This window comes from Pecten maximus, chromosome 16, assembly GCF_902652985.1.
Source record: "Pecten maximus chromosome 16, xPecMax1.1, whole genome shotgun sequence".
NCBI classification, from domain to species: Eukaryota; Metazoa; Mollusca; class Bivalvia; order Pectinida; family Pectinidae; genus Pecten; species Pecten maximus.
This window is the reverse complement of record NC_047030.1, coordinates 36,181,494-36,204,404: the sequence shown is the minus strand read 5'-3', so window position 1 is coordinate 36,204,404 and position 22,911 is coordinate 36,181,494. Positions and strand designations below refer to the sequence as shown.

The 22,911-nt window shown below is 40.8% G+C and overlaps 3 protein-coding genes across 4 annotated transcripts in view; all 3 read left to right on the top strand.

Annotated features, from left to right (window-relative positions):
* LOC117314740 overlaps positions 1-22,911 on the top strand; it is a gene marked incomplete in the record, with an annotated part of 896,274 nt that overhangs the window by 638,643 nt on the left and 234,720 nt on the right.
* Positions 12,392-20,126, top strand: LOC117314759. 2 transcript variants are annotated; one of them, XM_033868861.1, is made up of 5 exons: positions 12,392-12,620; positions 17,866-18,018; positions 18,547-18,770; positions 19,195-19,439; positions 19,956-20,126. In XM_033868861.1, the coding sequence occupies exons 1-5, from the start codon at positions 12,588-12,590 to the stop codon at positions 20,102-20,104; spliced, it is 804 nt and encodes a 267-aa protein (XP_033724752.1). In that variant the 5' UTR covers positions 12,392-12,587; the 3' UTR covers positions 20,105-20,126. The 2 variants fall into 2 exon arrangements, with proteins under 2 accessions (XP_033724752.1, XP_033724753.1); XM_033868862.1 differs by lacking the exons at positions 17,866-18,018; positions 18,547-18,770; positions 19,195-19,439; positions 19,956-20,126 and adding an exon at positions 15,022-16,323 and having other exon boundaries at positions 12,432-12,620.
* LOC117314765 lies at positions 20,136-21,445 on the top strand. Its single transcript, XM_033868871.1, has 3 exons — positions 20,136-20,238; positions 20,675-20,916; positions 21,254-21,445. The coding sequence occupies exons 1-3, from the start codon at positions 20,187-20,189 to the stop codon at positions 21,428-21,430; spliced, it is 471 nt and encodes a 156-aa protein (XP_033724762.1). The 5' UTR covers positions 20,136-20,186; the 3' UTR covers positions 21,431-21,445.

Here is a 22,911-nt window from a genome sequence, read left to right as displayed (position 1 = left end):
GAAAATCCAGATGTTGATTTCCTCGAAGCTTGATATTTTCATTGGTCAGTTCATGATCATTTGAAAGGAGAAACTGCCACCAAAGAATTTCTTCTTTGAACAAAACAAAAAACAAAAAAACAAAAACAAAAAAAAAACCACCCCCTTCATTTTTTATACAGCTTATACTTATCACTCTTGGCCCTGATGGCGTGTTGTTGTGGGAGGAAAGAGAACAAAGTGTCCTGAGAAAATCCACATGGCCTTGCAGGTGAATGACACCCCATACATTTTTATGTCTGATCAGGTACACCTTGAACACGGGTTGTTTAGGTGATAGGCACAGGGACACGTTGGTAACACGGGTTGATTAGGTGATAGGCACAGGGACACATTGGTAGCACACTTGCCTTTCACCTAGGCAGCCATGGTTCGATTCCCTGACTGGATGTGAAAAGGTATGGGGTCACCAGCCTGACCAAGCAGGTTTTCTCCAGGTACTCAAGTTTCAACAGTTTGACCCCTTGTATGCTTCAATCTTAGCCAACATGAGGGATCAATATAAGTTGGTATTAACTTGTTTCGCAATTGATGTAAAATAAATATAATTTTATAATGTTATAAAAAAATTGTCGCAAGGACATCATAGATGTAACACTGTCATTAACCAAATGTATACATGCGGAATATGGCAATACTGGTAAAAGAGGTATCCCTTACTCAAATGTAAAAGTAAGCAAAATTGAAAATGTATAAATACAAAAAAAGGTCAGATTAAGTTAGCTTCCTGTACATGCCGTTATTAAATATTGCACTGTACTTATGCAATTTTTCCTGAGGTAGTTACTTGTATGTGAGAAAAAAATCAGCCCATTGCCCTAAATGGGATTGGTACAAATTAAATATATCCCGAATTGAAAAAACGACATGACACCGACCAGAAATAAAAACAATCACTCACTATCTTTTTCTCTTGGCTGTCTATCACTCTTATTTTGTGCCTGAGAGTGTCTTTCCTTGTCGCGACGACGATCGTCTTTATGTTTGTGTTTCCGCTCCTTTCGCCCGGCCTGTACCTGGGGTGGTTTGATGTCTAGGCCATCCTCATCATCAATTCTAAATTAACAAAATGTTTCTACTGGTCAGACTCAGTGTTGTGAAAAATATTCTGGACAAGATATATCTTTATTATCTGGAAATTCTAACATTTTATATGCCATTCTTAAAGAGTTCCATAACAATATCATTGACCATGAAAATCTAAAAGTGTGATAAACTATATCTACATGTACTTTAAGTACAAACAGGGAAAATTCCCCATCATCCAAGAGAAAAAAGTTCTCTCAAGAACCAACTTTGAAATGTCATATAATTTGTACAGCTGTATGCTGCGCCCAGAAAAAAACTATGCAGGGCTTTTTCTCATTGGTTTGGAATGGGGCCTGTTTGCCTCATTTTGGGAATAGCCAGTGAATTGGAAAGATTTTTTTCATGAGTAAACTTTAAATTTGGGGAAATTGGCTTAAATATGAAAATATTTCAATTGGGAATGTGGCCCGTTATGGCTTCCGTACTAGCTACTCTTTAAGATGTGTCTATATACAGTAAAGGGGCTGTGATAGCTTGGTTGGTTAGAGCACCGACCACATAACATCAGGAGAAGATCTGATGTGTGTGGTTTAATGCTCCCTAACCGTGTTCAGGGCTTTATCACCCATCTATTTGGGTCCGTTAAACGGACCCATTCCCAATGACAAAAAAGTGTAATTTTTCCCAATTTTCTACTTGAAAATTCCCAATTCACATGTATGAAAAAATAAATTATGTTGAAACAAAAAAATCTTTCTGATTACGGCGTTGACCAGTCGGGGAAAATAAATATGATGAGTGGAACTACTGTAGTCTAATCTGAAGCATGTGTCACTTGGAACCCCTCGTTCCAAATTCATAGTCATTTTGACGTTTTATTTAATGCAATCTCGGCAACAGGTGTTTGATGGATCGCGAGTTTCATCGCACCATGTCTCACAACAGCAAGTATTACGCTAAAAAAAAAAAGAAAATCTGACGAAAAGGACAATAAAAAAATAAGTTGTTTCATTAAAAAACAAACAATGAACGAAACAGTGGAAAGACAAGCAACTGATGACGCGACTGAAGACCAAACACAGCAAATACCGGTAACCACAGATCCAGCAGTAAAAAAACGAGCAACCGATAATTAATACGACTGAAGAACATAAGAAGGACAGACAAATATTGCTCTAATGATTAATGTCACAATTGGTTGACATGTACTTCCTGTGTTCTGTCTGAATAATCAATCTATCAGAACAAGCAACTAAAGGAATTTATAACTTTCTGTACAATACATGTTGTAATTGTTCCACATTTGGCCAAGGATATACTTAATGGTGGCCAGTTGTCACTTGATAATTGATTTCCAATCTATTCATAGAATAATATTTTAATAATCATAGACAATGTTGGTAAGTTAGGTTGATTTTTTGTTTAAAATATTAAATAAAATAATCAATATGTAAAAGTTGAACTTTTTTTCTGATTAAAGCAAGTTTCAAAGTATTATGTAAACCACCCTCCTACTTCAAATATCTACCCCGAAAATAGTTGGAGCAGAATGATCTTCTCTTTAAATAAAAAATGTTATATTAAAGAGTTATATGATACATATACATTACTTATAAACCCTAGCTACCATATTATATATATATGCAGACAAGAAAGGATGTGTTTAGTTGATACAATGGCATTTGTCCAAAATTCCCAAAACAGCTGTTTGTCGATCAATTTTTCCCAAAAGCCCCTGATAAAGCCCTGGTGTTGGGTTACTTTGTGTTTCTTGGAAAGTTGCGTACTAGCTTTAGGCAGGTCTGAGCTGTCATGGTTGTGTCCTTTGACAAGACACTTTACCCTTATTGTTCTGGATGGCATGCAACAGGCCTCCTGTAGGTTATTCAGTGAGGTAGTCACCAACTACTACAAGGAGACCCCATGGTCATCTCCAAATAGCCCTGGCTGGGCCACTTTGTAATCTTATAATTGAGACTATTCAAAACCTCCGCAACATCTAGGCTGATAGATCAGTATTGAAGACAGAAAAAAATGTAGAAATCTAATTTGTATTCATAACAAGAATCCCATTAGAGCAGTGGTGTTGAAATTAAATCAGGACATGTTTTCAGAATGATGGTGACACAAAATTATTTTATGATCATCGGAGCCATGTTTATGTTGATCCTCATAATATAACACAGGACTTATAAAATTTAACCTACTTGTCTTTGCTTGTGTGTACAACATCTTCATCTTCGTCTTTATCATCATCTATAGCTTCCCTTGATTGTGGAGATAGCGAAAGCTGACTATCAGTGTCATCGTCCTGTTCTCTGTAGTCAGGGCTGGGGGCCAGTTCATCCTTCTCATAGGGGCTACTGTCTTCCTCAGCGTCTGACATAGCCCTAGATAAACGTTAAAAGTTGATGCTTATATCAGTAAACTTCTGAAAATACAAAAGTTTTATAGGCCTACCGTATGTATTTATTTATAGAATTTTTCATGGTGTAAGTTTAACAAAAAAAAAGCATTGATTAGTCAAACAGTTTTGCTGAGATGATCACCGTATACTCTTTAGTCCGAATTTTCTGACGATCTTACTACACCACAATGCAGTTTTGAGACATAACTTCTGATTAACACGTTTAATTCCCCGGTCGGGCAATAATACGATCCATCAGCACCCTGATAAAAAAGTTATCATGTTGTAAAGGTATAAACAAATCTACACAACAGACAACAACGTGTTCTGCTTACCTTTTTACAATACCTCAAAACTCAAAACACGACAAAGCGTATTTTGTAATATACACAGAAGAGCGAGTGCCAAGGGAGACAACCTATGACGTTATTGCCTCCGGTACATCCAATGCGCCATGCAGGCCTCAGACCATAATTAATTTCCCTCTTTGTTCTACCAAAGAAAAATCGAAATTAAAATATTTCAGAAGTTTGCAAAAAATCTGGTTTTCACATCACGTGTAAAACTATTCAAGTTGAACATACAGTGAGCTGGTAAGTACCCCATGACCGGCATTTAACAAAGATATTTATATTAATGTGTAACCACCCTACTTTACTGTCGGAAAATCTGGAAAACCACAAAATATTACTACTCAAGCCTAATAACTCCCCAGTGTCCTGCCTCACAAACAAACATGGAAATGGTGTCAAAACAAAATTTTGCCACTAGATTAAATATTGCACTATAAATCTATGCTAAAATTATGTCCATATCTTACCGCTAAGTCGGAAAAAAATATTTAGCAACAGTCCTGAAATTTCAATATGTACTACATTCGACAACGACTGTGGTCTGAGGCCAAGTGGGTCTGTCTCAACGGTATAGGATCAGAGACCTATATACCACAGGTGCTTGCATAGAAAATATTACTTTAATTTTTTTTTGACATGACGGTGGTATGTGTAATCAGTTAACCTGAAGGTTGGCAACTACGCCACGAGCGAAACGGCACCCCATCTCACTTCAACCGGCTAAAAAACACATTTATTCAAACTGATCATGACACGACGCACACTATATATGCGACCGTCATCAGAAAACATTCATCTTTAACCTACCGTGCCACTCAATACGAATTGTTACATCCAAAACACAATAATCCGTGAAAACATCGCCAAATTCCTCGCTCAGAACGCCATTTCTCAAACTGCTCCCCGAGCCTGTCCAGATTCTTCATTTACATACGGGGTTCAAAGGTCATGCGATTATATAATCGACTGTCACCAGGTGCACTTTTTGGGGTCATCTCGGCATACTTTATTTTACAGGTGCATGCACAGGACGTCGTTTGCGATATTACGGACTAATAAGATAGCATGTTTTAATGCCATGCAGTGATGAGATCGTCCTTTCCTTTTTTTTCAACTGCATCATTTCGGTAGTTGCTGAACTTCGTTTTCAATCAAAAAGATTGCATATAACGGTGCTCAATAACTTGTTCAAGACAGGGCCGGGACATTATACGTATACCATGAACAAGCAGTATCAGTTGAAATTTTTCGATGTTAAAATTTGGATGGGGTAATAGCTGATAGTTGTTTGATATTTTGATTTTTTATTGTACATGTACTTGCCATCTATTTAGGGCTATGCCAATCTTCAATTCTTAAAAACATGAATAGTTAAAAATGTATACCACACACAATATCGATAAGAATAAGAGGTTGTTCTGGGAATTCTGGCGTTAGCCCTAAAATAATATAAAAGTCTGGCGTTGACACAAAATAACCACTACTTCCCCCTCAAGTATTCTCTTTTCTTTCTCATTTTAATTCAGTTTCATAATTCTGTATAAGCACTTCAGCCAGTTTGATTATTATTAGTGTAGCGTTTGATGCTTACACACTCAATTAATAAGGTAATTCATCAATAACTTACATTTTATATATGTGAGCGATGCAAGGTGGAATAAATGGATAATTACAAAGAATGCATTTTACTATGTGTTTAACTCTTTGACATTGTCACTGGCGGATTTAAAGCCCCCCCCCCCTAAAATTGTCAAAGTAAGGGTATCTTAAAAAACGAATTCCCGTATCAATCAGCGAAATAGCAATATCAAATCATTAAAAACATCTCTCATATACTTGTTTTTATAAAACACACCAGGTATGAATCTATCGTGAAATACACCAGAATGCAGGATTTTGCATTAACCTGCTATTTTTAAGGGGGGAGGACCGGCGGACCCCCCCCCCCCCCCCCCCCCCCCCTTTTAATTTCGCACGTCCCCTATTTGAAAATCCTATGTCCGCCCCTGATTCTACCAGATCCCCTAGGTCAGTCTACTGGATCCCCTAGGTCAGTCTACCAGATCCCCTAGGTCAGTCTACTGGATCCCCAAGGTCAGTCTACTGGATCCCCTAGGTCAGTCTACCAGATCCCCTAGGTCAGTCTACTGGATCCCCTAGGTCAGTCTACTGGATCCCCTAGGTCAGTCTACCAGATCCCCTAGGTCAGTCTACCAGATCCCCTAGGTCAGTCTACTGGATCCCCAAGGTCAGTCTACTGGATCCCCTAGGTTAGTCTACCGGATCACCTAGGTCAGTCTACTGGATCCCCTAGGTCAGTCTACTGGATCCCCTAGGTCAGTCTACTGGATCCCCTAGGTCAGTCTACCAGATCCCCTAGGTCAGTCTACTGGATCCCCAAGGTCAGTCTACTGGATCCCCTAGGTCAGTCTACCAGATCCCCTAGGTCAGTCTACTGGATCCCCTAGGTCAGTCTACTGGATCCCCTAGGTCAGTCTACCAGATCCCCTAGGTCAGTCTACTGGATCCCCAAGGTCAGTCTACTGGATCCCCTAGGTTAGTCTACCGGATCCCCTAGGTCAGTCTACTGGATCCCCTAGGTCAGTCTACTGGATCCCCTAGGTCAGTCTACCAGATCCCCTAGGTCAGTCTACTGGATCCCCTAGGTCAGTCTACTGGATCCCCTAGGTCAGTCTACCAGATCCCCTAGGTCAGTCTACTGGATCCCCAAGGTCAGTCTACTGGATCCCCTAGGTTAGTCTACCGGATCCCCTAGGTCAGTCTACTGGATCCCCTAGGTCAGTCTACTGGATCCCCTAGGTCAGTCTACTGGATCCCCTAGGTCAGTCTACCAGATCCCCTAGGTCAGTCTACTGGATCCCCAAGGTCAGTCTACTGGATCCCATAGGTCAGTCTACCGGATCCCCTAGGTCAGTCTACTGGATCCCCTAGGTCAGTCTACTGGATCCCCTAGGTCAGTCTACTGGATCCCCTAGGTCAGTATACCGGATCCCCTAGGTTAGTCTACCGGATCCCCTAGGTCTGTCTACCAGATCCCCTAGGTCAGGCTACCGGATCCCCTAGGTCTGTCTACCGGATCCCTAAGGTCAGTCTACCAGATCCCCTAGGCCAGTCTACCAGATCCCCGAGGTCAGTCTCCTGGATCCCCTAGGTCTGTCTACCAGATCCCATAGGTCAGTCTACCAGATCCCCTAGATCAGTCTACCGGATCCCCTAGGTCTGTCTACTGGATCCTCTAGGTCAGTCTACTGGATCCCCTAGGTCAGTCTACCGGATCCCCTAGGTCAGTCTACCGGATCCCCTAGGTCAGTCTACCGGATCCCCTAGGTCAGTCTACCAGATCCCCTAGGTCAGTCTACTGGATCCCCTAGGTCAGTCTACTGGATCCCCTAGGTCTGTCTACCAGATCCCATAGGTCAGTCTACCAGATCCCCTAGGTCAGTCTACCGGATCCCCTAGGTCAGTATACCGGATCCCCTAGGTCTGTCTACCGGATCCCCTAGGTCAGTCTACCGGATCCCCTAGGTCAGTCTACCAGATCCCCTAGGTCAGTCTACTGGATCCCCTAGGTCAGTCTACCAGATCCCCTAGGTCAGTCTACTGGATCCCCAAGGTCAGTCTACTGGATCCCCTAGGTTAGTCTACCGGATCCCCTAGGTCAGTCTACCGGATCCCCTAGGTCAGTCTACTGGATCCCCTAGGTCAGTCTACTGGATCCCCTAGGTCAGTCTACCAGATCCCCTAGGTCAGTCTACTGGATCCCCAAGGTCAGTCTACTGGATCCCCTAGGTCAGTCTACCGGATCCCCTAGGTCAGTCTACTGGATCCCCTAGGTCAGTCTACTGGATCCCCTAGGTCAGTCTACTGGATCCCCTAGGTCAGTCTACCAGATCCCCTAGGTCAGTCTACTGGATCCCCAAGGTCAGTCTACTGGATCCCATAGGTCAGTCTACCGGATCCCCTAGGTCAGTCTACTGGATCCCCTAGGTCAGTCTACTGGATCCCCTAGGTCAGTATACCGGATCCCCTAGGTTAGTCTACCGGATCCCCTAGGTCTGTCTACCAGATCCCCTAGGTCAGGCTACCGGATCCCCTAGGTCTGTCTACCGGATCCCTAAGGTCAGTCTACCAGATCCCCTAGGCCAGTCTACCAGATCCCCGAGGTCAGTCTCCTGGATCCCCTAGGTCTGTCTACCAGATCCCATAGGTCAGTCTACCAGATCCCCTAGATCAGTCTACCGGATCCCCTAGGTCTGTCTACTGGATCCTCTAGGTCAGTCTACTGGATCCCCTAGGTCAGTCTACTGGATCCCCAAGGTCAGTCTACCGGATCCCCTAGGTCAGTCTACCGGATCCCCTAGGTCTGTCTACCGGATCCCCTAGGCCTGTCTACCAGATCCCATAGGTCAGTCTACCAGATCCCCTAGATCAGTCTACCGGATCCCCTAGGTCTGTCTACTGGATCCTCTAGGTCAGTCTACTGGATCCCCTAGGTCAGTCTACTGGATCCCCAAGGTCAGTCTACCGGATCCCCTAGGTCAGTCTACCGGATCCCCTAGGTCTGTCTACCGGATCCCCTAGGCCTGTCTACCGGATCCCCTAGGTCAGTCTACCAGATCCCCTAGATCAGTCTACTGGATCCCCTAGGTCAGTCTACTGGATCCCCTAGGTCTAGTCTACCAGATCCCCTAGGTCAGTCTACCAGATCCCCTAGGTCAGTCTACCAGATCCCCTAGGTCAGTCTACCGGATCCCCTAGGTCTGTCTACCGGATCCCCTAGGTCAGTCTACCAGATCCCCTAGGTCAGTCTACTGGATCCCCAAGGTCAGTCTACTGGATCCCCTAGGTCAGTCTACCGGATCCCCTAGGTCAGTCTACCGGATCCCCTAGGTCAGTCTACTGGATCCCCTAGGTCAGTCTACTGGATCCCCTAGGTCAGTCTACCAGATCCCCTAGGTCAGTCTACTGGATCCCCTAGGTCAGTCTACTGGATCCCCTAGGTCAGTCTACCGTATCCCCTAGGTCAGTCTACTGGATCCCCTAGGTCAGTCTACTGGATCCCCTAGGTCAGTCTACTGGATCCCCTAGGTCAGTCTACCGGATCCCCTAGGTCAGTCTACCGGATCCTTGGATAGTATTACTGTAACGTCCAGAAAATTCTACGACCCTGTACGTCTACAGATTCCCTGGTCAAGTCTACCAGATCCCTAGGTCAGTTACTGGATCCCTAAGGTCAGTCTACCATGGATCCCTAGGTCGTCTACAGATCCCCTAGGTATACCAGATTCCCTAGGTCAGCTCATCACTGAAGTTGTACGGATCCCTAGGTAGTCTACTGGATCCCCTAGAGTAGTCTACAGATCCCTGGTCAGTCTACGGATCCCTAGGCCTCAGTTCTGGATTCCCCTAGGTTCAGTCTACGGTCCCTAGGTAGTCTACCGGATCCCCTAGGTCAGTCTACTGGATCCCTAGGTCGTCTACGATCCCTAGGTCAGTCTACCAGATCCCCTAGGTCAGTCTACGGATCCCCTAGGTCAAGTCTACAGATCCCTAGGTCGTCTACCGGATCCCCTAGGTTTAGTCTCAGGATCCCCTAGGTCAGTCTACAGATCCCTAGGTCGTTACGGATCCCCTAGGTCAGTCTACCTAGATCCCCTAGGTCAGTCTACCGGATCCCCTAGGTCAGTCTACTGGATCCCCTAGGTCAGTCTACCAGGATCCCCTAGGTCAGTCTACTGGATCCCCTAGGTCAGTCTACTGGATCCCCTAGGTCAGTCTACCGGATCCCCTAGGTCAGTCTACTGGATCCCCTAGGTCAGTCTACTGGATCCCCTAGGTCAGTCTACCAGATCCCCTAGGTCAGTCTACTGGATCCCCTAGGTCAGTCTACTGGATCCCCTAGGTCAGTCTACCGGATCCCCTAGGTCAGTCTACTGGATCCCCTAGGTCAGTCTACTGGATCCCCTAGGTCAGTCTACCGGATCCCCTAGGTCGTCTACTCAGATCCCCTAGGTCAGTCTACTGGATCCCCATAGGGTCAGTCTACTGGATCCCCTAGGTCAGTCTACCAGATCCCCTAGGTCAGTCTACTGGATCCCCTAGGTCAGTCTACTGGATCCCCTAGGTCAGTCTACCGGATCCCCTAGGTTAGTGTACTGGATCCCCTAGGTCAGTCTACTGGATCCCCTCGGTCGGTCTAACAGATCCCCTAGGTCAGTCTACCAGATCCCCTAGGTCAGTCTACTGGATCCCCTCGGTCAGTCTACCAGATCCCCTAGGTCTGTCTACCGGATCCCCTCGGTCTGTCTACCAGATCCCCTAGGTCAGTCTACTGGATCCACTAAGTCTGTCTACCGGATCCCCTAGGTCAGTCTACTGGATCCCCTAGATTAGTCTAACAGATTCCCTAAGTCAGTCTACCAGATCCCCTAGGTCAGTCTACTGGATCCCCTAGGTCAGTCTACCGGATCCCCTAGGTTAGTGTACTGGATCCCCTAGGTCAGTCTACTGGATCCCCTAAGTCGGTCTAACGGATCCCCTAAGTCTGTCTTCCGGATCCCCTAGGTCAGTCTACTGGATCCCCTCGGTCGGTCAAACAGATCCCCTAGGTCAGTCTACCAGATCCCCTAGGTCAGTCCACTGGATCCCCTAGGTCAGTCTACTGGATCCCCTAAGTCTGTCTACCGGATCCCCTAGGTCAGTCTACTGGATCCCCTAGGTCAGTCTACCAGATCCCCTAAGTCTGTCTACCGGATCCCCTAGGTCAGTCTACCAGATCCCCTAGGTCAGTCTAACAGATCCCCTAGGTCAGTACTGGATCCCCTACGTCAGTCTAACAGATCCCCTAGGTCAGTCTACCAGATCCCCAAAATCTGTCTACTAGATCCCCTTGGTCAGTCTACTGGATCCCCTAGGTCAGTCTGCCGGATCCCCTAGGTCTGTCTACCGGATCCCCTAGGTCAGTCTACTGGATCCCCTAGGTCGGTCTAACAGATCCCCTAGGTCAGTCTATCAGATCCCCTAAGTCAGTCTACTGGATCCCTAGGTCAGTCTATCAGATCCCCTAGGTCAGTCTACTGGATCCCCTAGGTCAGTCTACTGGATCCCCTAGGTCAGTCTACCAGATCCCCTAGGTCAGTCTACTGGATCCCCTAGGTCAGTCTACCAGATCCCCTAGGTCAGTCTACTGGATCCCCTAGGTCAGTCTAACAGATCCCCTAGGTCAGTCTACTGGATCCCCTAGGTTAGTCTACCAGATCCCCTAGGTCAGTCTAATGGATCCCCTAGGTCAGTCTACCAGATCCCCTAGGTCAGTCTACCGGATCCCCTCGGTCAGTCTACCAGATCCCCTAGGTCAGTCTACTGGATCCCCTAAGTCTGTCTACCAGATCCCCTAGGTCAGTCTAATGGATCCCCTAGGTCAGTCTACCAGATCCCCTAGGTCAGTCTACCGGATCCCCTCGGTCTGTCTACCAGATCCCCTAGGTCAGTCTACTGGATCCCCTAAGTCTGTCTACCTGATCCCCTAGGTCAGTCTACTGGATCCCCTCGGTCAGTCTACCAGATCCCCTAAGTCTGTCTACCAGATCCCCTAGGTCAGTCTACTGGATCCCCTAAGTCGGTCTAACGGATCCCCTAAGTCTGTCTTCCGGATCCCCTAGGTCAGTCTACTGGATCCCCTCGGTCGGTCAAACAGATCCCATAGGTCAGTCTACCAGATCCCCTAGGTCAGTCCACTGGATCCCCTAGGTCAGTCTACTGGATCCCCTAAGTCTGTCTACCGGATCCCCTAGGTCAGTCTACTGGATCCCCTAGGTCAGTCTACCAGATCCCCTAAGTCTGTCTACCGGATCCCCTAGGTCAGTCTACCAGATCCCCTAGGTCAGTCTAACAGATCCCCTAGGTCAGTACTGGATCCCCTAGGTCAGTCTAACAGATCCCCTAGGTCAGTCTACCAGATCCCCAAAATCTGTCTACTAGATCCCCTTGGTCAGTCTACTGGATCCCCTAGGTCAGTCTGCCGGATCCCCTAGGTCAGTCTACCGGATCCCCTAGGTCAGTCTACTGGATCCCCTATGTCAGTCTACCGGATCCCCTAGGTCAGTCTACTGGATCCCCTAGGTCAGTCTACTGGATCCCCTAAGTCTGTCTACTGGATCCTCTAGGTCAGTCTAACAGATCCCCTAGGTCAGTCTATCAGATCCCCTAGGTTAGTCTATCAGATCCCTTAGGTCAGTCTATCAGATTCCCTAGGTCAGTCTACCGGATCCCCTAAGTCTGTCTACCGGATCCCTATGTTTATTCTATCAGATTCTGTAGGACTGTTCTTGGTTCCTGAGATCAGTCTGCCAGATTTCCTAGGTCAGTCTACATACATGCATGAATAATTTAGAGTTTTTATCTGTTTATTATGTTGCTGATAATGTGGTATTTACAAATATTCTCCTTTTAAATACATGTTACCTGTAAGTGCTATTGTGTTCATAACCCCACATTCATGGCAAACACCAGAAAAGCTAACAATATTATGTAAGGACTAATATCCGCTTTTAATTATTATTGATAAAGTAGTTCATACTGCCATATATACACAAAAAACTGAAGGAGAATTCTTTATTGTGATTGCTTTTGATGTTTTCCCCTTTCATTTGTTTCACTAGAGTGATCATCCAGTGCCAAAAAGAAGGAAGAAATTGCTACATGGATCAAAAAAGAAAGGATGTAAGGCCAAGATCATAATGAAAGAAGTTCTAATCTTTCCTGATTATAAGGTATATTATGATTAGTTTTAGTGTGATAGGATATATCAGTACCATTATCAGATTTAAATTTAATTCCTTTGTTGATATTTTTTCAATTTTCGGAATCATATTTTTCACATAAATTAAAATTATATGTTAGAATGGTATCCAAATATAAAAATAATTCTGCTCACATTTGCATGCTTATTACTCTGCCAATACCGTCAATAATTTAAGAAAAATGTGGAAAGTGTTTAAAAATGCTCATGTGAGCTTTTGCTATGGGGTATCGACCGGCGTGCGTCATGCGTCGTCCATTAACTTATTACTCTGCCAATACCATGTATACAATAATTTAAGAAAAAGGTGGAAAGTGTTGAAAAATGATTTTTTTTAGCTCACCTGAGCCGAAGGCTCACGTGAGCTTTTGCTATGGGGTATCGTCCGGCATGTGTTATGCGTCGTCCGTTAACTTATTTTAACCGAGAGTGTTGAAATTTGCATTGAATGATTAGTTAGAAGGTCCTGACTAGATATTTGTATTCATTAAGTGAAAATAAAATTCAAGATGGCTGCCATGATCGCCATCTTTGAAATTATGTTTTTCCTTATAACTCCAATATTATTTGCTTCGTAGTAAGAAGACTTTCTAGGAATGTTCTAGTGACATTTCTGAATAAGAGGTGTTGTTTCAAAAATTCATTGAATTTACAAGATGGCCACCACATCAATTATCGTCTGATGAGCTATGGAAAAGTACAGTCAAACCTGCCTTAGCGACCACCTGAATTAAACGACTTCCTTTCATATGCGACCGTATTTTTTCCTCCCAACGTTATTTACTATACTAGTGACCTGAATTAAGCGACTACCTGTCAGACGCGACTAACGACCGTCATTTCCGTTTCCCAAATGCTGAAAAGCGACTTTTTTCAGCGACTTTCCGAGTTTTAAAACGGAAGCAGAAGTCATAATCAAGAAGAAACCGGACGAACTTATCTGCTTTTAAAGATTAAAAAATACTTCAGAAATGCATGAAATGTCTTATTCTGTCTCAAAAAATGTACTGAATTGATTATATTTGCTCTGATAACACCCAAAAACGAACGAAACTGTATTTTACTTCTAAAGAATGAAAGAAGGAGATGGGATATGGCGAAAAAACGTCCTCGCCATTCAGACGATTTTCACGAAATTTTGATAGATAGAAATACAAACATTTGCTTGGGAAGTATGCAAAAAGAGTGAACAAACAGTCAACTTACTGTTTAACTGGAATTTATGTTCTTTTTGAGACATTAGGACAGATATTTGCAAGTTAAAAACGTCTCCATCGTTATGAAGGAAATGCAGTTACGTGACTAATAATCTGGACGGAAGTCCGGACCAGGAATTCAGGAATGCCAAAAAAAAAAAAAAAAGTTTTTTTTTTTTTTTTTGGAAATGTATCCGGCACTGGAAATAATCAAATTAGCCATTCAAACTCTTTGATTATTTTTTGTTTTTAAAAATATTTATTTTTTATTGTAACATGCTAAAATAATTTAAATATAATTATATATATATCAATGAAAATAAAAGAAACTTAATTAAATTTATAAAAACAGATACATGTATTGTACTTCATATGTAGAAATGGGGATATTTTTATATATTGTTCATTATTATAAGCATTTTATTTCATAAAGTGAATAGTGATTTTTCTTCTTTTTTTTTCTTTTTTTTTCTTTCTTTCGTTTTCCTCAAGAAGTCTCTTACAGATTTGATTATATACACAATCTTAATTGATGACTGAGGTAATTCCTTTTCATATATGTACTAATACTTGTAGCTGATAAATTTTACATATGTGGCAGAATAATTATGAACTTTACTTTTCGGGTCATTTTCTTTGAACCTGGATTAAGAGACCACCTGTCATATGTGACCTTTTTTAATGACTCCCTTGGAAGGTCACATATGACAGGTTTGACTGTACTTCATTTCTTTTTTGACACTACAATGTTTCTGCAGTATAAAGTCACATATTCATGTACAGCTGTTTCTCGACAATACAGTAGCTGTGAATTACATCAACAACATGGGCGGGAAAAATATAGATCTTACAACTCTTACACAAGAAATATGGCTGTGGTGCATTCGAAGAGATATATGGTTGTCGGCCTGTCACCTACCTGGTGTTAACAACACAGAAGCAGATAAACTCTCGCGCATGCTATCTGATGATATGGAGTGGCACCTTGATGAGTCTATTTTTCACAGCATCTGTGTACATTTTGACACCCCCGGCATTGACCTCTTTGCTTCGCGAGTAAATGCTCAAGTTGACACATATGTTTCATTTATTACCTGATCCAACAGCCGTCGCAGTTGATGCATTTACTATTTCATGGTCAAACTTTAATGTTTGTTATGCTTTTCCTCCCTTCAGCATTCTCAGCCGTGTTCTACAAACAATGGAGGAGGAACACACAACAGACCTGCTACTAATAGCACCTCTGTGGACGACACAACCATGGTTTCCAGCCCTGCTTCACTTGCTGGTGGACAAACCTGTTCTCCTACCCAACATACAACGGATCCTCCACCTAATCAACAAACCCAACAAGGAGCATCCTATCAAGAACCTTCGGCCGACTGCATGCAGATTATCTGGGATAGACTCGAGGAGAAGGGTATTTCAAAAGAGTCTGCGGACAGCATCATGGGAGCATGGAGAGATTCAACCAAAAGACAATATGGGGTCCATCTCCGCAGACGGCTGCTATTTTGTCGTGAACCACTTTGTTCATCTGTGAAAAATGTGATAGATTTTTTACAGACAATGTTTGATAGAAACCTTAGCTATAGTTCTATTAATACAGCTAAATCTTGCATTAGCTCACTGTTAGAGATAACTGGCTCTAATAACATCATGCAGGACAGTCTGATTCAAAGATTTATGAAAGGTGTGTTCCATAAAAGACCTACACTACCTCGATATTCCAACACCTGGGATGTTTCTGTAGTACTAGGATTATATACCTCGAAACTTAAACTCCTGTAAATACTATCTCTTTTCGTTTACTTTCATTCAAATTACTTATGTTACTGGCTATACTGTCAAGCCAACGCTGTCAGACAATTCATTTGTTCAATGTAAGTTACTTCTGAAGATGTGACAATTAGAGTGACTGATTTGATTAAACAGTCACGTCCAGGATATTACCTGGAACCTATCTGTTTGAAAGCTTTCAAACAGAACCATAAACTGTGCATTGTGCAGACTATGTCTGAATATCTGAACTGTACAAACAAAATATGTGTTGAAGGACAAACTCGGCTATTTTAGCTGTGAACTCGCCACACCATCCAGTTTGTAAGCAAACTTTATCAAATTGTATGAAAAATGTACTCATGCTAGCAGGTGTAGATGTGACAGTGTTTAAACCGCATAGCACAAGAAGTGCGACTGTATCAGCAGCAAAAACAGCACAGGTTCCCCTAACAGTCATCATGAAGAGTGCGGGCTGGTCGAATGCCCAAATGTTTCAAAAATTCTACAATAAAGAAATACAAACAGACACATCAACAAAATAACCTAGTAGTGTTGATGGTGGTATCTTGAATCGATACGCGAATAACAAGTGACTAGTGAGAGACAAATGTAGTTCTGTACTACTATCTGAACAAACATGTATGTGGTTGTAAATATGTTTTGAATATATAAAGCAGTAACAAAATATCTTGGAAATGATTGTTTTTATTTTGCTTTATTTAACAACACAAATATTCACCTCTAAAATCTCATTTGGACCCTAAGTAGGTTAAGTTCATGGAATTGGAACCTAAATGAGCTTTCTCTGAAAGCGAAATTTGAGATAAATTCCATGAACTTAACTTCTACTTAGGGTTCAATTGCCCAACCCTTGACCCTCCCAATTAATGCAAATGAATAGTTGTGTTGTACTCTGAAGACTGAATCACGTGACTCTGACGTCATCTCAATTGAACCCTAAGTAGAAGTTAAGTTCATGGAATTTATCTCAAATTTCGCTTTCAGAGAAAGCTCATTTAAGTTCCAATTAGATAAAGGGCAGCAGAGGTCTGGGAATGGCGCCCTTTCTCCAGAGCTGCCCAGTTACCATGGTAAATATCAGAAAACTTCTGATAATTTAAATCAAATTTGGAGAGAGTCTAAAGGTTACTAATTCATTAGTCATATACATATATATTATGTAGTGGTACTGTGCAAGTGGAAAACATGTCACATTGATACTTTATGTCTTTACATTGCTCTAAGCAGGAATAATGATAGGACAAAAGTCAACTGACATCTAGGATGAGGAAGGCATGCCGATAACAAATATTGCAAAATTAGGTCACTGTGACCTACAGTACTTTTCAATAATTACATTAGGGCAATGAAAATGGACATCTGGGATGAGAAAGGCATGCCGATAACAAATATTGCAAAATTATGTCACTGTGACCTACTTTTCAATAATTACATTAGGGCAATAGAAATGGACATCTAAGATGAGAAAGGCATGCCATAGCAAATATTGCAAAATTAGGTCACCGAGACCTACTTTTTCAATAATTATATTAGGGCAACAGAAATAGACATCTAGGATGAGAAGACATGCTGATAGCTAATATGTCAAAATTAGGTCACTGTGACCTTCTTTTTCAATAATTATATTAGGGCAACAGAAATGGACATCTAGGATAAATGCATGCCGATAACTGATATTGCAAAATTAGGTCACTTACCTACTTTTTCAATAATTATATTAGGGAATTACTTTGTCTAGATTACCTCAATAAGTTGACAATATTCTGTAATGTCATTACTTCTTCAACTTAATAGGTACATGTATATGTATATCGAAATATTGCAAACATGCCATTCAATATTTTGATGATGATGAAAATGATGAAAACAAAAACTTGATGAATTTTGTTGAAGCTTCCTGTTGATGATCAGCATTTTTTTGCCATCTCCAGAATCACATTCTCCAGAAATTTTAACCTTACATTCTTTGAGATAGACCCTTGGTAATATACTGCCCACCAGCCATGCAGCTATCAGCCTCTAGTTGGTTTGTAGGGCTATAAACACAGCAGGTGAGCGTTTAGGCCTATAGGCCTCTTGTTACAATTTCTTATCATATGTCTATTTTTTTTTTTTGCATGAAACAAAATTACTGAACTTTAGTGTACGATTCATTTTTACGTGACTTGTTTGTTTTGGTCATTTGTTGTCAAGAACCATTTATTTTCGATTCACAAGGTACACAAAGATACAGAAAAGGTGAAAAGATGTGTCGGCGAGAGATTGCGTGATGACCTTGGGGATCCTCAAAGGAATGTTTGCATGGAACATTGGATTTACATTGCCTTGCCTGATGATGAACATCATGAAGATAAACATCTTCTTGGCCAGGTAAATGCAAAATGTTTGTTATATAGTACGATGGCCGATAGTGGCCGTACATATAATACACCTAGTTATACATAAATATGTACTAAATGACAAGTTTCATTAGGTACATTTAAAAGTTTCAAAAAGAAAATATGTAATTTACTGTTAATTTCATTTTATTAAAGAGTTACTGTAAATGCACTTATACTTTAGTGGTGTATTATGTTAGTGCTTTTAGCCCTTTATTGATTATGCAACAGCTTCAGTAGTGCTAAAGATTAGGATTCAAATAGACGCTAATAATTTGAATTTCACAGTTTTTCATGTGTGTGCTAAAATATGTACATGTATATTAACAGTACCTGCACATGAATAATATCTTATGGTCCCAAGAGTGGCCCTTTAATTGTACTAGTTAGTGATGTCAAGGTATAAGCAATAAAATAGTGCCTTATAAAGTTATCATTTGGACCATTAATTCCATCAGTCTCTAGATATACTAGTGTTCATGTGTCTCTTTTGTAAAGCTGTTTTATCAATTAATTTTAGTTGATCGGTTTCATGAACCATTCGTCCAAAGATGTAAGGGACAAACTGGTGGAATTGGTTGGACATGGCGTTACAAGTGTTGCAGAGATGAGTAGACATTTGCGTGTGTTTGTTGACACACATTTATTTTTGGACAAGACAAAACCAGCCAGTTCTGATGCTGTGTATTATCCAGCAGATGAGACAATCCGAAAACATGTCTACAAAGCTCAATTGCGCCGGAGGTATAACTTCATTAATTAACCGCAAAGAGAATTCAAACACAAAAGACAGCAAAGACTAATATAACTGTCTTTAGATCCTTTACTCTACATGTACTTGCAATACTGTTTTGTGAAAGGTTACATGATTTATAACATTTTGTACAAGCTCTCTGTCTGTCATACAAATCATTTGTTTACTGCTTCCATGAATTAATTACAGATGAATTTGATAAATGAAATATGCACTTTAGCTTCCTCAATTGTTACCAGATTTTTTTTTTGCCCCTTAATTGATATGTATCTGAAGATTTTCCAATTACTCCTCACAGGAATATGTGTATGAATATTGATGACAATTTTCCCTAGTCATCAATGCTAGTCAATTCTATGAAATATTTCTTATATTGAATGTTTATTGAGAGACATCTCATTTAACTGATTTCAGGTACTCTAAGTTGGATCAAGAAAACCTCATTCAACAGGTATCAGAATGGCAACAAAATTACCCTGATGACAACTTCAGTTTCATGCCAGCTTCACCAGCAACTACACATTTAGGAGATGAAGACATCAAAGTGGAATGTTTGGAACAGGATGATGATGATGAAATATATCCCCAGTTGGTTACACAAACAGAAGCTACAGAGTTTTTCTTTTGTCATCAAACACAATTCCAGCGTCATCTGCTTTGTAGGTAACATTATTATACCTTAACACTAAACACTGTATAAAAAGCAGTGAATAGATTTTTTTAATTTCTGGTCAAGTTTGCAAAAAGAACTATCAATCAGTTAATAGTCATATGTGCTACTTACCTGTGATATGTCACCATGGTGGTTGGTATGATAAAACTGTTATTGTATGAATCACCACTTACACTATCTATTTCCCTCAGCTTTACCTTGCGGAGACAATATAAGTGTGATTTCCCTCATACCATTAAAAAAACTGTGTACTATAATAGCTGTTAGTGATGAATTTATAATTTTTCAATTGAAGGCCTACTGGACTCAGTTTATTAAATTTAAGATTCTTTGACATTGTCATATTAATCTACAATGGTTTTCATCATTCATAAAATGTAATTGTAATGACCTTTTAGATACAATTATGTGATAATTTTGTCTCCTAGATCTTCTTTACAATTCTACATAATCCAAGATAGTATGCCTCTTCTCTTCCTTGAAAGTAATTTTGTTTTTGCAGGTATGGGAATTCATTGTGTTTGCTTGATGCCACTTACCGTACAACAAAGTATGCACTACCACTTTTTTTTTTGGCTGTTAAAACCAATGTGGGATTTAGTGTTGTTGGTGAATTCGTTGTACAACATGAAACCAAGCAATCCATTATGAAAGGTCTCCAAACATTCAAGGAATGGGTTAATTCAGCATCAGACAAACCAATGAATTGGAATTGGGAACCAAGGTTTTTTTCATGACTGATTTCTGTGAAAGAGAAATAGTTGCCATTGAAGAGGTGTTTCCAGGTAAGTGTCATTTTTTTTAACCAATATACTGGTATATAAAAAACTGGATTAGTAAATAGTTCCTTGTAACCATTTAAGTAGAATGATGAATATATACTGTACATCAAAACCAAAAGAAAATAACATGAACTCAACAGTCAAGGGACACGAGGAAACAAGTAAAACTAAGGAGCATATACTGACATGACACATCTTAAACATAAAAACCAGAGATAAAATCAGGTGCTCCGGGAGGGTTTAACCTATGCTTGATATTTCTTTTCCATTTTTCCGAAGAGAATTTAAGAGTATAAAATTAATTTTTAACATTTTGCATTTATATGAAAGAACATGTGACATTGGGTTAATTGGGCTTATAGTAATATATGCATTTTAATTGAAGATATTATGTGTAACATAGGAAAATAACAATTGTTATATTCTAATTTAAATTTAGAAACCTTTGTCTACATCTGTGATTTCCACCGGGAACAGAGCTGGACAAGATGGGTTAGCAAGATTGACAATGGTGTAAGTCAATGCAAAGACAGTAGTCTGTCAATGTTGAGGAGATGTGCCCATGCGTGCACATTGGCAGAATACCAAGATGCAGTACAGAAGCTACAGAAGTCCTCCCATTGGATCACAAACAGTCGCCTAAGGAATTGGTTCACAAAAACTTGGATGAGCAAAGAGAAGGTTTTCTTTTGTTTATTTTAATATCATAGGTCTTTTAGTGTTAGTATCATTTATACTATTGATTATAAAGTCATATTTAAGTGGATGAGGAATAACATCAGATCGATGTTGACCAATCTGTAATTATGCAGGGATATAATCCATGCATTGTTATGAAACAAAGTCGAAGATTATTTCATTTTCCCTTCTGTAAATTTATTTTCGTTTGTCAATATTTGATACATTTTACAAAAGTAAAATATATATACAGTCATATTTAAACTATTATTGTAAAGATTATTTAGTGTTGTGTTAACTGTTCTATCTTTTATTTATTGACACTTTTTTATTTTGACAGCGATGGGTATGGGCAAACAGATTTGGAAAAGGTCTCTTAGTCAACACCAACAATGGTCTTGAAAGACAAAATAAAACATTTAAATACCAGTTTTTGGAGCAGAGAAAAAACAACAACCTCTCTGGGATGATATCCACTCTCCTGCAAGAGTATTTACCATCAATGATGCTAAAGTAAGTCACTATAAAAATGAAAAAGACATATAGAACATTTGCCATTTCTTGATGATATATTTATTTCATCGAATATTTAACATGAAAGCATAGCATGAGGGTTAAATATGTTTTCGCCTGTCCCACAAAATGATATAAACATATGACACACCAAGAAAAAGGCAAATATTTTATTTTCCAATGCATTACTTTTTTCAATGAAAAAAAATTAGTTTGAAATTTTGTAAGTTTCGCATTGTTCTAGTTGAAAAAAATTTTACATTGATTTCGCATCAACTGTTTTTTTTCATACCTGTGAAAGATAATTATTATGATAAGAAGTAATATTAAATATATTGAAAGAATATAAATCCTTATATCATATTTAATTGCTAAAAATGTATTTAAATTAAAAAATTACGTTGTTTTTTAGCTCACCTGCCCGAAGGGCAAGTGAGCTTATGCCGTGGTGCGGCGTCCGTCGTCCGTCCGTCCGTCCGTCCGTCCGGCGTCAACTTTTTCATTTAAACAACTTCTTCTCAATAACCAAGAGGCCCAGGGACTTCATATTGGGCCTGAAGCATGCTGGGGTAAAGGGGTACCAAGTTTGTTAAAATAAATGACATTGACCTTCATTCAAGGTCACATGGGTCAAATAAGCTATAATCTTCAAATGACTTCTTCTCAATAACCAAGGGGCCCAGGGACTTGATATTGGGCCTGTAGCATGCTGGGGTGAAGGGCTACCAAGTTTGTTAAAATAAATGACATTGACCTTCATTCAAGGTCACATGGGTCAAATAGGCTATAATCTTCGGACAACTTCTTCTCAATAACCAAGAGGCCCAGGGACTTGATATTGGGCCTGTAGCATGCTTGGGTGAAGGGTTACCAAGTTTGTTCAAATAAATGACCTTGACCTTCATTCAAGGTCACATGGGTAAAATAGGTTATAATCTTTAAATGACTTCTTCTCAATAACCAAGAGGCCCAGGGACTTGATATTGGGCCTGTAGTATGCTGGGGTGAAGGGCTACCAAGTTTGTTCAAATAAATGACCTTGACCTTCATTCAAGGTCACATGGGTCAAATAGGCTATAATCTTCAAAAGACTTCTTCTCAATAACCAAGAGGCCCAGGGATTTGATATGTGGCCTGTAGCATGCTGGGGTGAAGGGCTACCAAGTTTGTTAAAATAAATGACCTTGACCTTCATTCAAGGTCACATCGATCAAATAGGCTATAATCTTCAAACGACTTCTTCTCAATAACCAAGAGGCCCAGGGACTTGATATTGGGCCTGTAGCATGCTGGGGTGAAGGGCTACCAAGTTTGTTCAAATGAATGACCTTGACCTGCATTCAAGGTCACAGGAATCAAAAAGGCTAAAATCTTTAAACGACTTCTTCTCAATAACCAAGAGGCCCAGGGACTTGATATTGGGCCTGTAGCATGCTGGGGTGAAGGGTTACCAAGTTTGTTCAAATAAATGACCTTGACCTTCAT

Bases quoted from the DNA above. Each gene is read 5' to 3' on its own strand.
- LOC117314759 (XM_033868861.1), top strand. From the start codon at position 12,588: ATGAAAGAAGTTCTAATCTTTCCTGATTATAAG. The intron at 18,019-18,546 runs GTAAATGCAAAA...AATTAATTTTAG, and splicing joins ATAAACATCTTCTTGGCCAG to TTGATCGGTTTCATGAACCA. The intron at 18,771-19,194 runs GTATAACTTCAT...AACTGATTTCAG, and splicing joins AAAGCTCAATTGCGCCGGAG to GTACTCTAAGTTGGATCAAG.
- LOC117314765 (XM_033868871.1), top strand. From the start codon at position 20,187: ATGACTGATTTCTGTGAAAGAGAAATAGTTGCCATTGAAGAGGTGTTT. The intron at 20,239-20,674 runs GTAAGTGTCATT...ATTTAAATTTAG, and splicing joins CATTGAAGAGGTGTTTCCAG to AAACCTTTGTCTACATCTGT. The intron at 20,917-21,253 runs GTTTTCTTTTGT...TTATTTTGACAG, and splicing joins CTTGGATGAGCAAAGAGAAG to CGATGGGTATGGGCAAACAG.